This window comes from Cololabis saira, chromosome 17, assembly GCF_033807715.1.
Source record: "Cololabis saira isolate AMF1-May2022 chromosome 17, fColSai1.1, whole genome shotgun sequence".
Taxonomy (NCBI): Eukaryota; Metazoa; Chordata; class Actinopteri; order Beloniformes; family Belonidae; genus Cololabis; species Cololabis saira.
Genome location: NC_084603.1, coordinates 28,722,794 through 28,739,334, shown reverse-complemented (window position 1 = coordinate 28,739,334; position 16,541 = coordinate 28,722,794). Strand labels below are relative to the sequence as shown.

The following is a 16,541-nucleotide window of genomic DNA, read 5'->3' as shown; positions in this document are numbered from 1 at the left end:
TCCTGAAATGGTTTATATGAATGGAATCACAAGAGTCTTAGCTTTCCAAAGGTATATCGCATGAGTATCTCACTTAACATATGAACTGTGTAAATGACCTAGTTATGTAAATTAGGTCAAATGGCCCGAGGGCGGGCCCCCCCACTGGATGAGGTTCTGATTCAATGGAAACAATATTGAGATGCATTATTTTATTTTAGCTATACGTGAATTTCATTTTGTGGGTCAAAATATTAATGATGTTTAATTATTTTCATTGAAACCACTCTTGAAAGTGAGTTGAGTTCTTTGAGGAACGTTTTAGACAATTAAGCGTGATTTTAGGCTTTTACTTTGAGTTTTCTCCTCTTCCTGAACCGCGACTGAAGGAACATTACAGAAAGCTGTTCACAAATTAAGTCAGTCTGTGTGAAGAGAAAAGGACCATGAATTAGCACTAATTAATAATAATGATAAAAAGATTGGGCATAAATGAATGTTTAGCCTAATTAGAAATAAATTGTTGAAATCATTAATGAAATAAGAAATGGCCAGCAGAAGGTCAGTGCAGAGCACGACTCATTCAAGGTAAGGATTAGGAGAAAGCACAGATACATTCGGTAATGAATTATAAAACATGTCCCTCTACCTGAGTTATGTCACTTTCTACCGTCAGGAGCTCTCCTTCCCTCCCACACAGTCTGTCATGGATGAATGGAGCCATCTCTCATTTCCTTTCAGCTTCTGTTAATGCTTATATGTGCCCTTTTATTACAGCCTAGGCCTCCATTTCATCTCTTTCTTTTCATTTTCTGTCCCTCCATGCATCCATCGTACTGTAACACTGGGAGAACATAGTCCATCAAAGACCCAGAACGCATATATGGTAGCAGAAGTTTTGGGCATTTTATATACAGGGAAAATAAGGAAAGCCATTAAAAAAAATAACATAGATAGATAAAAACAGGGAAAACAATAATAAACCAGCTATTTTTCCATACAGTAATGTCACATCTGCATCACATATTACTTCCTTTCATGCTTTTCAGAGGTGTTAGACTGGTCTTATCTCTCGCTGCTCTCCGAGCCGTGTTCTCGCAGGTCTGACAGATGATGGACTGCAGCTCTTCTCTACAGGCTGCTGGCCAACCGAGGAGTGTGTCCGTGAGCGTGTCTGCCTGTAGCTCTTAAAGTGATATGGTCTGTGCTCACGAGAGCGGCGAGAATCCTTCACAGAACACCAGTTTGTACAAACTCCCACAAGTGCACACCGGGGCTCGAAATTAATACGGCCAAACAAGCTTTTGTGCAGACAACACCTCAGATAATGACCTTTCAATCACATCCCGGTGAAAGAGGCCAGGGAAAATAAAATAAGGGCGGTTTATATGATACTGCACAGGTTTTAGCCTTGAATTACAACCCAAGCTGAATGCTGATTTTGTCAGATATGCTCCTTCTGCCCATCTCACTCTGAAACTTGTTGAGAAATCCACTATATTGGTAGCCATGTTGGGCTCTGTATATCTGGGGTAAACTTCCTCTGTCTGTTTATCCTTTTTCTACCATTGGTGCTTCACATAGCTGTAATTTAACAAAAAGAGGCAATGAGATAGCTTTCCCCTGCTTTTCTGCACGGTGCATGTTTGTGTAAAGCACCAAACTGCCTCCACTGTGTCTGTTCACCTTGTTTACTTGAGCTCCACCGCCGTCTGTAACAGCACCACTGTTTATTTTTGCTATTTGTTTAAAGTTCATTAGTTTACTTTACACGCTCTACTTATTATTGTGATTAGAACAGTAATAAAAGCATTTGTACTTTGATCCATCGTGATTTTCCACCTCACTTTGGTTTACGTAATCAAACCGTGCAAGTCTTTGAAAGCAGATGCATGATGCTAACGCTCCAACAACATTCCCTTCGTTGGAACCATGTTGGAAAAGCGCATATGCCTGACGGTTTGTAGGTCCTGCACTCATCCGTTTCTAAACTGCACGCTGCTGTACATGCATGTGCATGTTGGGAGGAAAGCAGCTGGGACCAGAGGTGGAGTCTTTGGGATCTAAACCATCAAAAACATCATCCATAAATTCTAAAACCCCATATATTAAAGGAGCTGTATGTAAGAGCAATAATAAAATGAATCATAAAATGACCCCGATATGTCAACAGACATTTAAAAATCATGTTCATTTCAAATACTTATGTCACTGACAACAGCACTCAAGCCAGGATATTCCAGTTTAAAAAGAGGAGTTGCAGCCCTCAACTGATGTTTATGTTGTCATTTTTTGTTTTGGCCTGAAGCTCCACCCTCCACCTATCTCCCAATCACCAAGTCAGTATTGTTTCTGAAGCTCCACCCTCCACCTATCTCCCAATCACCAAGTCAGTATTGTTTCTGAAGCTCCACCCTCCACCTATCTCCCAATCACCAAGTCAGTATTGTTTCTGATGCTCCACCCTCCACCTATCTCCCAATCACCAAGTCAGTATTGTTTCTGAAGCTCCACCCTCCACCTATCTCCCAATCACCAAGTCAGTATTGTATCGGCATCCGGGTTGCCAGCTCGGCTCTAATTATCGCAGCAGCCGCTACGAACGTGTTGGATGAAAAACCTGGCAACCTCTGGTTGGGGGGAGGAGGGGGAGGGTACATGCCGCTCAACAATATTTTGAAAGTGACTGCAGTACCAGTTTTGGTCATTTCTTACAGACGGCTCCTTTAAATGCTTAAAAATGTTGGGCTTCAGTTCTTCCTGGACTGGTTTCCAAGACAACCAAATATAAAGCATTTAGAACATTTCAGATCAAGAAACAGCTTTGTAAGTAGTTGTCCCTTCATTTCTTCCTTTATTTTTCTTTGATTCATTGTCAATACTCAATTTTATAAAAGACAGTTAAAATGTTTTACCCTTTTTTTTCAAATCTAGCCATATAATCCTTGTGTATAATATTATACTTCTAATATTCTGTTCCACTGTAACTTGTTTCTTGATTGCGCATCAAAGGAGAAAAAAAAGAAGCAAGACAATTGATGTTAGGCTCCAAACATCTCTGCCACCAGTTTCCATGTGTCCAGAAGGACATGAATGACAGATGAATACTCGGCACATGCAAACACCAAAAACATCCACACTGAAGTGAGACGAGATCAGAGTCCCAATCCCGAGGCGAGCTGATCTTACACCGGGTGCTTTGCGGGAGATTTCTCTCACACAGTCACGGTCTAAAACACAGCCTGACATTTGTCCTTGCGTCTTCAAACGCATTCCCACAACTGGTGCGCTTCTCATTAATGACTCTTTGAGGCTGAATATGTCAGTCGCGTGACGATAAAAAACTCCCTCTGCTTGTCAAAAACAAACAGATGTCACATTTTGAAAGCCACCTTTGTCTCTTAATAAAGCTCACTGTATATCTGAAGATATGTCCGGAAGCTTCAAAGCCTTTTTTTCCCCCTTAAAAACCCCCCGAATAAACTTAATCTAGTTTCCTATTTCTTTGAACAAACACATACCGTCTTCAGCTGCTTTACAGTATCACAGCTGTGTGACTAATTAGGTGTATGTGGTGTCTGTCACAATTCACGCAGACACGCTCATGTTTATATTCATGTTCCACTGGACCCGTCATCTCGTCTGTGCAGGACACACACTGAAACACACGCAGAGTCAGGCTGGCAGGCATCAGAGTCACTGGAGAGCTCCGAGCAGACACACGGCAGTAAAACAGGGCCAAGTCTTTCCCTCGGAGCACAAAATCATCAACCTGACTGTACGGCAGAAAACCTTTGATGAACCACACTTTCATTTCCTCCAGAAAGAACTCCCTCCATCCATGAAAGTGCAATTGAATTTCTTTTCTTTGCATACTGTCAAACCTTTTGAGGCGCCGCCGCTCGGTCTATAAGTGAATGAGTCAATCGGCCTCTTCTGACAAGCCACAAAAGTCGACAAATGACGAATCAATTAAGTAATCAGTCATTTAGCGAGTCGCCCAGTCATCATCATCATTTGTCATCGACAAATGGCACATTTCATTCCACTGATCACAGGGTGCTGTATACAACTACAAATGGCCTTTCTCTGCATTTTTCCTCTCAAGGTTTCTCCCAAAATGCCACATTACCTACATTTCCCTTGGGTGAAAACGCACAGACAGGGCGCCATAAATAACTCACCTACACAGAGGAGAGGGTGATTGAACGACATCGTGTGGACTTAGTAATTAAAGAGCAGTGGAGTGTGGAATGGTTGCACATCAATCTTTTACCGTCTTCCACTTTCCCCCCTCATTCTTTGTTCTAACAATCCCTTATTTCCCCTTGATTTCCTTTCCATTGATTTTTTTTTTTTACCCCGACTGATGTCTCTTTGTTTGAGCTCGTGCCTTTCAGTCTGTCTTCACGGTCTATTAAAGCGCATTACAAAGCAAATCTTATTTCAAATAACCAAATAAATATCTTGCAAGGTGGCTTTTGGACAGTAATATTTCTTACTTGATGGCTTGTGTTAGCATTCAGATAGGCTACAATTCTCTCTCAAAACACTGCTCCCGCATTCAAAGTGGTCCCTCTGCTTCACCTCAAAACATTGTTCCTGCACCCTGAGCCATTGTTGCTCAGAGAACAAGCTGCTTTCCAATTTATGGCTCTTGCACAAAGCGTTATTTAGGGAATTTCTTTTGGATTTTCCAAAAAGAGTTGGAGGGACAGAAGTACAATATCTAAATCAGAAAACTAAAACCTTGGTACATAGCAGACGAGGATTACTGCTTTCATCTAAACAAAACAATTGTGAGAAAAGGGTTGTGAATGGCTGATTGGTGGGTAGAAGTTGCACAGTGTGTCAACTCTTTAGGCACAGCACATCAGCAGCCTGCCAATAGAATATCTTGGGTGAGTCCTTGCAGTGCTACAGTAAATCCTCTCTGTCACAATTACCATTGTTTTTTTTGAATGTATGTTCAAACAAGAAAAAACTAATTGGATCATTGTCTACAAGCAGTATAAAGTAGATGCAACACAATAACTCTTACGGATCAATATACAGTATGTTCCATAGTTGCATTGAACAAAAAGAAAAATGTCATGTCCACCAAGATGTCACGTTTTCCTCACTGCTGAGCAAAGCTGGAGCTCATAAGTACTTTTAAGTGCCACAAAGTCACTTGTAGTCAGTGAAAGACTGAAAATGTCACCTTCCATAATACTTATACAAAATTATGACACATTATGTTGCATCAGAGTGCAGTTTTCATCTGCAGTCATGTGTTGGGGCAGCAGCAGCAGAGCCAGTGACTCACAGAAAGTGAGCGAGAAGGCTACAACTTTGCTGGGAACTGCTCTGCAACCCCTCGGCTGATTGTGAAAAGAAGACAGTTACATAAAACGCAACACAAGATGATTGGGACAACGCTGCACATAATCTTAACGACACTGTGGTTAAAAAATTAAGTGCCTTCTGGCAGAGGCTTCCACAGGTTTGCTGATATACATCCTGTTACGGGGGATCCTTCCTATTCACAGCCGTGATCGTAACACTGACTGATTTACTACTGTAAAATTAAACTTAATACAGTGTTAGTGATACGACTTGAAGTGTTTTGATGCATCGAGAAGCCGTGGATATTTCAGATTTTTCTCGGACCAACCTGTATGATCCTCCACAGCAGAACAAAAACAATCCTGACATTTCAGTGAACCTTTAACAGTCTGAGAGTTGCTCATGAGACACTGACATTAGGCCAAATCACTAGAATCACTGCACTAACTTCACCATGAGAACTGCTACTGTGCAAGTTTCACAGCCACGTACTGTACCATCAAGTGACAATTCTCAAGTCTGTTTTCATGCAGCTCAGGTCGCTGTCTGTTGCAGTTACTCTGCCAAATTATTTCTCCCTCTCAGTTCAAACTAACATCTTTTCACGCTGACCTGAATGCTGTTCTGCCTGGAGGATTTCTACAGCTAATTCTGGCACTTTTTACAATTTGTTAAGATCAGTATCCATTACAATGGAGAGTTGTTTGCATGTGGAGGGAGCAAAGTGAGCTCCCTAAAGAGCACCTCGTAATCAGAAAAAGACCTGAAATGCAAATGAGTTAAAAATGAGATGACAGCATGTAGAGGAGGAGAAAAATGAAGGGCAGAAGAAAGGCTGTTTGGATTCTTTTTTCTCTCTCTTTTTTCTCTGGATAAGTGTGTGGCATGTGCGATGCCTTGGAGGTCGGATGGATGAGCTTTTAGCACTGACAGGAGAAAGAGGGGGGTTGTGATTTTTTAGACTTGGCTGGGGGAACATATTCTGGATTCCAGCATCCCTCTTTGCGGATTTTGGGTGATACTTGCAGATAATAGATTACAGAAAGATCAACAGATGTGGGGTAGGACTGTTTGTAGTGCAAACCGGTTACAACCGCTTATATAATTTTGGACATGCGAATGAAGGAGGACCGCTGCACTCCAGATGTTAAACGTCTGGCTCTGAGTTTTTATCTACATTGTCTAAAGAAGGGACCACCTGTGAAAATGAATGATTTAAAGATTTAATTCATTTTACAAATCATCACTGTCAATGATATCTGCATATTTTTCTTGAATGGCAGGACAATTAGATGGACAGAGGAGTTGTTTTAAAAAGAAAAGGCTTTGTGTTGAGGCAAAACTACAATGATTCGGGTGATGCTGATGCCTAAAATCATACGCTAACTTATAAGAAGGTATTTTAGTGCAGATCAATGAAGCTTTTCTCTATAGTCTCCTAAAGTCTGGTTGATTCATGGGAAGAGAGGACTGAATGAGAATAATGACCGTTGCCACCACTGCCTCTTTCAACAGCGGGCCTTATCCTTCACGTTGCAAATATGAAAAGACAGAGCTCATTTATCAAACGGAGGGAAACGGCATATTTGAGTAAAACAGAAGCCAACGTGTAAATGACAACAAATACGTCCAGGGTTCAGCTCTCAAGCTACCATCTAATTTGGACAGCTGTCACATACTGCCTGTGCACAATGATGAATGCACTCAATCTCTTCCTGTCTCTCTTGTGAGCTTATCTCAGGAACTCTCCATTAGCCACTGCTCGCTGTGCACATGCACTAAATTCGGCACGATGACATTTTCTGGGAGCTTTAAAGGCTCGTTAAATGTAGGATGCTTGCTTTGAGATGAAGGTCATGGTCCCATAAGCATTTTGTGCGCTTGTTTGTGCACAAATCTGCACGTAAGTTCTAAACTGATGCTATGAAGCATCGACCTCGAGGTCAGGTCTTTGATGGCCTGCCATCATGAGAAAAAGACTCTGTCGCCTACTGTCTAATCTGCTTTCTTACCCAGAGTTTCATACAAAATAAGAGCCGGAGATTTAGATTTTACATTTCATACCCGAAGATGAAAGAGACAATAAGATGTCTTAAGTCTTCGGTCAAGATGAAAGCATATTTGAGGCCTCTTTAAAAGGATTAATCTTCAGTTCCCTTTAATATCTTTAAGGGGTGATAAGAAAAATGCGGGGCGGAATAGTAAGAGAGTAAGACACAGAAAAAGATGGATAAGATTAGACAAAGCTTATCACTTCATGTATTAAACCCTGCATCAGTGACAGCTGCACTGGACTTGTTCAAACCCATGAACTAGCACTATGCGTCTGCAAGATTGATCCAAATCCAGCATGTCTACATTTGCAGACGACTGTGGATGCACTGATGCCATGACTTCAAGCTCTGTGCCCCACAAAATTAATGTTGTCATTTGTCTAAGGGCATGAAGTGCTAGTTCCTTTTTTATTTACAACTCTACATGCTCAAGCAAACATTTCATGAAAGTGCACATGGGTCCCTCGAATGGATAATGACATTTCAAGCTTGTAACGAGGGATCTGCTGAAGTTGGAACGTCCTGAATAGAAGGCAGTCAGATGAGGTTGGACACTCAATGCTGCGCCGCTTGTCTCTGGTGACTCTTGACGACTGTTGCACGCTTGAAAGTGAGCCAGCAGATTCGTTGGTCCTCTTAAACACACTTGAAATAATGCCCTATTGTTAATTAGTATCTGCCTAAAATATTTGTGCTCCATTATGTATCCAACAACTCTTCAGGGCACGGAAACAGCAGCTCAACAGGAAATGCCATATGTAAAGCTGGCAATTATTTTCTTTAGAGCACTGCTGCTGGATCATAACGTTTATTTTATTTTTTAAGCATTATCTGTAATGATCACAGACTGTAAATATCGAATTGTTTGTTTTTCAAAATCAAAAGTGACATTACTAATTTGTTTATAGAGAGAATATTTTTTTCATCTGAAGATGTTGTTGGTCTCCATCTTGGATTAATTAGCTGATCATCATCATATTTTGTTAAAAAATTGTCTTTTCTTCCCTTACCTACTTCCTCTTGTTGCACTCCAGTTGTTGGAGTTGATTTTGCTTATTTTCTTCCAGCTGCAATTTTCTAAAAACATAGCCTCAAGTAACTAACAGTTCAAAAATTCCAACATAAAACAACCCTGCCAGTTTTTTGGGGGGGTTGGTGAGGTTTGAAAATATCTGTGGCATCACAGATTCAGATCAAATATGAATCATCCGTTTAACATCAGTCGGCCTTTGCTGTGGCTCAGAAGTGGTGCAGAGATGTAACATCAATGTCAGAAGAAGAGCGGGGTATAGGGTCGACTGGCCAACACCTTCAAACCGGCTGCCATGAAAAGGTGTTAAAACATGGTTTAAGAAGCCGTTGTGCATCTCAGTGCATTGTGTTAACTTGTGAGAAAAGGGCATTAGAAATGTCTTCTATCCATTATCAGTCAAGAGCTTTAAAAGAAAAAACATATTCCTTTCTTTGCTTCGCTCTTGCTTTTCTCTACTCGTCTTTTCCTTGCGGTTGAGTTACGTAAATGTCATATTTTGAGACAAATTAAGAAAATACATTTTAGATTTTGGTGTATTTTTTCTTCCTTCACCTTAGGTTTCAGTTCATTTCGCCTTAACATCCCACGTCTCTATGTAAATATAATGCATGATTAATTCATCCTCCCATCCAGATCTGAACCCAGGAGGGGTGACCTGGCCAGCCGTTGTGCCTCAGTCAAGCCACCTCATTTTCTTCCCATGCCTCCATCACGGATTTATGTTTTTATACCACAGGAGAAGTAATTAATCTTTGACCCCTCTCCCACGTGTGCTACTTAAGTGCTGAAAACAGCACAATCTTAACCACCTGAAGTCATTGACAGCACCGCTATCTTTGCTATAATCTACATTAGGACAGTTTTAATGAAAGTTTTCAGCAGAATCCAGCCATTTGAGTGTGTCAAGTGTGTGTCTTTACTGGTGTGCTCTTCACCACTAGTTTGAACTTTTTTAGCTATCTGAAACTGCTAATTATCTTGAAAAAAGTAGCTGCACTTCCGGGGTTCCATCCCCGCTCCCGAGTGGTGCTTCCCAGACCTAGTTTTTCTTCCTTTCTGGTTTGTCGGTATGGTTTTAGGCATAGTTTTACCCAGAAATGCTAACAAATGTAGCACTTTTTGCCTCTTCTGCAGTCAGAAAGTTCATACAGGAAATATCAGTTATGTATGCGGGCCTTCAATGTGGTCCAGGAGCATTTATACTGCTAAAAGAATGTGGCCACCTCCTAATTTGGTTTGAGTGGCTCTTTTACACCTGTAAAGGCTGTCCACCTGTGATGGGATCGTTCAGGGCAGACTTTTATATGACATAGGACATGAAATGATATAGAAGATGAGATGACAAGATATACCAGTTTCCCTTTCCCTCTTCAATCCCTCTTATATTGATTGTTTTAATACACAGTTTCTTTTAGGAAAATGGGAGTCTGTTAAAGCCATTTGCTGCTACACAAGTTGGCAACAGTCGAGCCTGAAGAGGAAACAATGTTATGACCGTTTCGACACTGCTGGGCGTAAATGAGTGGAGGTGCACTAAAGTAAAATCCGGTTAGAAAGAGGTGATAATGACTGGAGATGCAGCTGATGTCTGAGTCTCACTTTCCAGCACATCCCTCCCTCCACACATTTGTTCTGCACATTTAACATGTCAGGGTCAGGCTTACCCTCACATATAACATACCTGTTACCGTGGTTATGAGTCTGAAACTCCTAACCTGTTAAAATTACTTTGAAAGCCGTTCAGATGAGGGGTGAGATGTCCTCGAGAACCAAGCGGAGAAGACCTGCTGGTCTCCATTAAAGCAGGTAGGATGCAAACTATGATATACTGTCAAAGTGTAAATAGAAATAAATTCATCAATACATCTCAGCATGAGCTTGATGCAGCTCATCGATTCTTGTGGCTTCCTCTTGCTCGGTTACTTCCTCCCCTGCTCCTGTGGGCTGTTTCACAGCTGGATGTCAACTTTCTTTCATCTACAAACATCCAATCAGCTCTTTAACTCAAAATGATCTCAATTCACACAATCCAAGTAGTTTAAAGTCCCTGAAATACAGAAATCCCCCTGTTGTTTAGATGTGAATCTTGTTTGTGCGTGTGCATGGATGCGTTTGTATGTGGGTTAGTTCAGGCCAGCTGACAGTCTTGCCTGGGCCCCGGACAAAATAATCTAAGATGGGCCCCCCTGCGCCCGGATCTCTCCTTCTCCCTCTTCCTCTCCTCTCCCTCTGCTCATCAGGTTTTTATACAAGCTAATGGACGTTAACATTAGAGCTAGCCAGTTAGGTTAAGTTACAAGGTTGGTAAACATTGGCTGCTATGATTCTTACCTTGTTCTACGCTGACTTTATTAATTCCAGCTTCACCGTCACCACCCTTTTTAAAATATCTGTGTAGAGAATCTCTGAGGACTCTATTTTCTTCTTCTCTTTTCTCTTCTTTTCTGAGCACCGGACTTGTGCTGACCGGACATTTTGACCATTCTAATGGTTGAATTAAATGATAACATCAAATTTTGATCAGCGGCCAAACCATTTTTGTGTTGGGGGTTCTTGACCACAAGGACAATTAGGAAGAAAACAAATAACAAGCTTTTATGTAACTCAAATACTACATATTTTTTCCACAAATAGGCATATTTTGAAACATTTTGAAAAATGATTCCATAATTTAATAAGAATACATTTTTTTTTTTTTTTCCCCAGTTCCATGGGCCCGGGACAACAGACCCGTTTGTCCCCCACTATCGGCGGGCGTGGGTTAGTTACCCCAAAGACTGGTAGAGGCAAACTCCGGCACATTCAAAAACTGTCAATACAACATCATTGTGCTGTACTGTATGTGTGCAAGAGAGCCTCGTAAAAGCCCTTTCTTGTGGGAAAACTCGCCTCAATTTTCAGTGAAACAAACCCACAAGGCTCTTTGCAAGCCTAGACAGCTCAATTCCAGATAAGCCAGCAAAGACATGCTTTTTCATTAGCGGCTTCAGCTGGCCAACAAGGGCTGTCTAAAGTAAAACACTCGCACACACAAACCCTGACATGCGAGATAATGTAACTCACACACACACGCTTTCTGAACAATGGAGGAGAAGCAAATTGGACGACCACTGAAGCAACTGGATTTTATTTTATTTTTAATTTAACCAGTAATTGTAATGTGACTATTTGTATTCTTTTTAAACAGCAAAAGTTGTTAAATGTGATAGTTTGCTTCTCTCTCATGGTCATTGAAGTAAACATTTCAGTTTCATGGGCAATACATTACAGGGTTTCTTGAAATAGATAAATTACCAGGAATAAATTGTCTGCCCATGAGGAGATCAGAAGCGGCATACACTCACGCTTTCAATTACAGTAAAAGCAGCATTACGAACCATTGCCACTCCAGAGGGAGCACAAGGGCCTATAAACCAAGCTAGAGACTTGGTGCAGGGGTGAAAATGTAAAATTCCAGCAAATGCCAAGTAACTTAATTCAACAACAAACATCAAAGAGTTAAGATTTTAGGTTTTCTTTTTCTTTTCCAGATTTATTTTTGCTTATTGTCTAAAATCTATGGAAAAAAAACAAACAGATGAAAAAAAAACAAAAAAAACAAACCAAAAACCATCTAAGACTGAAGATGAGTCAGTCATTAAGCAGTTCAGATTTGAAGGGAGCTGTGACTTAAATCAGATTACAGTTATTCATGAGCTGACTCCACCCTCTAAAACCAGCCGTTATGAACGGAGCTACGCAGAAATACCACATCCATATGTCACAGGGATTTCCCTCATACCTCAGCAAAATGATGTCTATTTTCAAAAGAAGGCCATATTATGTTCCCTCTAAAGACTGAAATAGCCAGGATCTGTCCAAGTGGATTTTCTTCATGTAACCATCTTTGTGTCCCTCATTGGACCAAACAAGCTCTTGCATAACCACCTCGCCTAATGCAGATCTGTGATTCATCACTCCATATAACTGTCACCTAATCAGTCCACGCTGCATCTCTTTATCCCCACTGTAAGCGTGTTTTCTCATGTATTAATGATGGCTCATGTTTGGCTTTTCTGTTTCGTAAATCCTGTTTTAATCCCATAAACAGTTTCTTCCAGTTTGGTGGCCAACATGGACTCCTGTTTTTGCCTGCTTCTTTTCCCTCCATTTTTTGGGGTAATTCTTTATTTTCAAGGCATTTTGCTTTTGGATTTTGTGTCTAGACACTTAGAAATCACTACAGCATTAAGGTCGGCAACAACTCAACTACAGACTAATTGTTCATATCACACTCATGTGGGTATTTATTTTAAACAAAAATGACAGGATAGGTTTTTCCCTCATGAGCTGGTTATTGTATATTTTTCATGTTTTTTTTTTTACTTTTGAAAAAAAATGTCAAGATTTAACATTTTAAAATGTATTTAAGCTATGCTTTAAAACAAAAATCTTCTTTTTACTATTGTAACGTGTAAGGTTATCTCTTAGTGCTGTTGCACCTGTTTTCATTCATTCATCTGGAACACTTACTTGGGTGAAACTATTGGACTTTTGTTTTTTTGTAGATTTAATGAGATTTAATAGAGTTGGTGCTACCTACCTTGAAAGTAGGTGGATTTGTTTCATCTGTTAAATAATTCAAGGTGAAACAAAACACTAAAATAAGCTGCTTCTAATTGTAGCTTAGACGATTCTTCAACATTTGGGTAAAAAAAAAGGAAAAAGTGAACTACATCTTTCTCATTTCACACTTTCCTCTGAGCTTCTCTTTCTCGCTCTGGAACCTCTTAATTTCTTGCAAAAGTATGCTTGAAGTCTTGTTTCTCTCTTGATAGCGTGCTCATAGTTTATCTTCACACATCCTTTCAGTCGGTGCATCATATTGTTTTCTTTGCCACACTGTGCATATTTCTCGAAGGCATCCTTGCACCGCACGCCTGCTCTTTCTCTCTGTCAGCTCCTATTTGCGTTACATTTCTGTGCTGCTCTCTTTCTCCATCTTCATGTGACATTAACATCCTCTCAGCTTAGAGCAGACTTTGACAGTGACGTGACATTAGTTCTATGTATTCCCGTCTTTTAGGAACAACATCAGGACATGCTTTTATTTTTGTCCTTATGTGAAATTCAGCTATAGGCTGCACAATGTCAATATTCAAATAGAAAAAAAGGCCATGAAAATCCACAGGATTAAATCAGGGAGCAGACGTCCATTCTGGCCTCTAGGCTGAACAAACTAGGACTCTAAAAGAACAACCATGTTGCCACTGGCAGCTTTCTTTACATTGGAGTCTAGACTCCCTTCACTAGGAATGGGTGATATTTTACCGTTCACGATATACCGTCAAAAAAATTCCTGTTGATGATGTTTTTGTGTAAAGCTGATTTATGGTTCTGTGTTAAATCAATGCACAACGTACGTGAAGGAGGGAAGGAAGGAAGGAAGGAAGGAAGGAAGGAAGGAAGGAAGGAAGGAAGGAAGGAAGATGGAGGAAGGAAGGAAGATGAAGGAAGGAAGGAAGGAAGGAAGGAAGGAAGGAAGGAAGGAAGGAAGGAAGGAAGGAAGGAAGGAAGGAAGGAAGGAAGATGGAGGAAGGAAGATGGAGGAAGGAGAAAGAAAGAAAGAAAGAAAGAAAGAAAGAAAGAAAGAAAGAAAGAAAGAAAGAAAGAAAGAAAGAAAGAAAGAAAGAAAGAAAGAAAGAAAGAAAGAAAGAAGGATAAATTCTCATTGATGACGTTTTTGTGTAACAAACATGGCGGATCTGAGAGCGAGATGGATTTACAGTTACAAAGGTGGAGTTGAATTGGTATTTTTTTTCATCGTCATTTTTATCGTTATCGGGATAAATGCCAAAAATTATCGTGATAAATTCTTTAGTCCATACCGCCCATCTCTACCCGACACAAACAGAAATGAATGAGTGTTTGTTGACATTCAACCTGCTTAGATTAGGAATAACTGACCATCATTGATTTTTCATGGCAGAGATAATAATCCAGCCAGGTTGACATCCAGCTGAGAAGTAAACCACCATATTCTGGTTATCTCCACAAAACATCTCTCTTTAGCCTCTGCGGTCCCCCAAAACACACATAAACAAATACACACAGATTCTTTCCCTCCTGCCTTTGTGGGGTCTAAAGTACACAATGTTACTCCCACAACTCTCAACGTGATCTCCCATCTGGCCAGTGTTTGCCTGCCCAAACAATCAAAAGGTACATCATGCAGTGTCAAGCTAACACACCCACACACACACAAAGACACACTCATGCAAACACTCTACTTTATTTAATTCTGCATGAGGTTTGTGATATTTGACAGTATAATGATGCATGGAGGCAAAGGCGCCACAACTAAACAATCCAAACTATGGAACTGCAGCAGTTCATACTGAAAGGAACAAATGAGTCAGACACACACACATGCACCCCTTCATATAACGACAATTATTGCCTCTAGTTTGAGTCAAGAGGCGAATACAGGGACTTTGAATGATTATACATAATGACCCATCTGTGCATTAGCCTTACCTGCGCTGACGGTGATGGCTTCTATGAACTGGTCTCTCCAGCTGTTGGTTCCTACCAGCAGGGCCAGGTTGGTTTTCTTTATGAGCTTGTCCACTGTGTTCTGGCAAAGGAAGGAACAGGTAATCAGTCTGTTAAATGAGCAATCACAGCAGCAGAAGACACATTTTTTATCTCCTTCCGCCAGGTGGCATTCCTGAAGGTGCCCACAAGCAGTCTTCCTGATTCCCCCCTCAGAGCCATGCAAATAACAAGACAGGTCATTACGTCTTCTGAGATAAAGATGAAGAAGCAGCAAAAAATGAAGCTGCTGCTGCTGTCCGTTGTATGAAATGATGCACAGCAGTGTTGCTATGCTGCAGAGAAAAAGTAGTGGATCTGGGAGAAATAATGTCGAATGAATGGCACTTTTGAACTCTCATGTAACTCAGTTTAACTTTGATCTTTATCCCATTTCACAGCTCAGTCTTTGATGTTTTTATTTGCCAAAAGGTTTTTTAAATGTCTCCGGCTGTTGCACTGTCCATTAAAGCAGCGAGCTGGACAGAGTTACAGATGGCTATATTTATTTTGTGTTATTTATCCCTCTATCATCTTCCGCTCACCCAGATTTGAGCCACAGGAGCAGCAGCCCCGACCTCCCTCTCCCCAGCCACCTCCACCAGTTCTCTGCAAGGATACTAAGCTAATTCCTGGCCAGCCGAGAGACAAAATCTTTCCACCTTGTCCAGTTTTGGCTTCAGGGCCTTCTTTAGTCGGACATGTCCGAAACATCTCCCCGGGGAGTGGTCCGGGGAGGAATCCTAACCAGATGCTCAAACCACCTCAGCTGGCAGCTTTGATGTGGAAGAGAAGCCGCTCAACTCAGATTCCCTTCCTGGATAACTGACATTCTCACCGCGTCTCTGAGGGAGAGTCCAGCCCCCCTGCAGTCACTTGTATTTGCACAATTTGTGGCCATAAATACCTTCATAGAAAACATTCAAACTTTATGAATCGTTGGTGACAGTAGTCAATGTTTTCCAGCGGACTGAACTAAGGTAATTTGTGCTGAGTAAAAAATTAAGATAAACCCCTAACAGCAATCAGGCTGTGATATTTGGTATGACTTGAAAGGTTTGGATCTCTGCAAGAACTTAAAACACCATCTTCCTTAGCAGACCGATTAAGGTTATAATAACTGGCACTGAGAATAGAATTATTCAAATTCAAATTACATGTTTATTCAAAGGAAAGTAACTCAGATTAAGATAACACACATACAGTCTCGTATGCACACACACGCGCACATCTAATAAGTGGAACAGAGCAGATTGCTCTCCCTTTAATCTGCACTTCAGAGAGAAAGTGGGATGCTTATTGTGTTGAATGGAGCTTAGGGATGTAAATAGTTCCTCACTGCTGCTGTGGACTCGCACATAAACAGCTTCACATTACCTTCTGCATGCGGAGAGTTTATTTAACTTCATGTAGCTTTTTCATGTTGTTTGCTCTTCTTCTTGCTTCTCTGAGCCATTTCATAAATGCCTACCGTGACATTTGACATCCACATTACTCTGGCAAATTGAAACTTGAAAATGTAAAAAAAACTAACTAAACAAAACAAACAAAAACCTGCTCCACTGCAGAATCAG

The 16,541-nt window shown here is 40.8% G+C and overlaps 1 protein-coding gene across 2 annotated transcripts in view; it reads right to left on the bottom strand.

The window, feature by feature from the left end:
- slc8a1b (solute carrier family 8 member 1b) overlaps positions 1-16,541 on the bottom strand; it is a 156,757-nt gene that overhangs the window by 15,915 nt on the left and 124,301 nt on the right. For both annotated transcript variants that reach the window (XM_061745620.1, XM_061745618.1), the window contains exon 7: positions 14,911-15,010. In XM_061745620.1, coding sequence (XP_061601604.1) covers positions 14,911-15,010 — 100 coding nt within the window. The remainder of the gene's footprint in view (positions 1-14,910; positions 15,011-16,541) is intronic.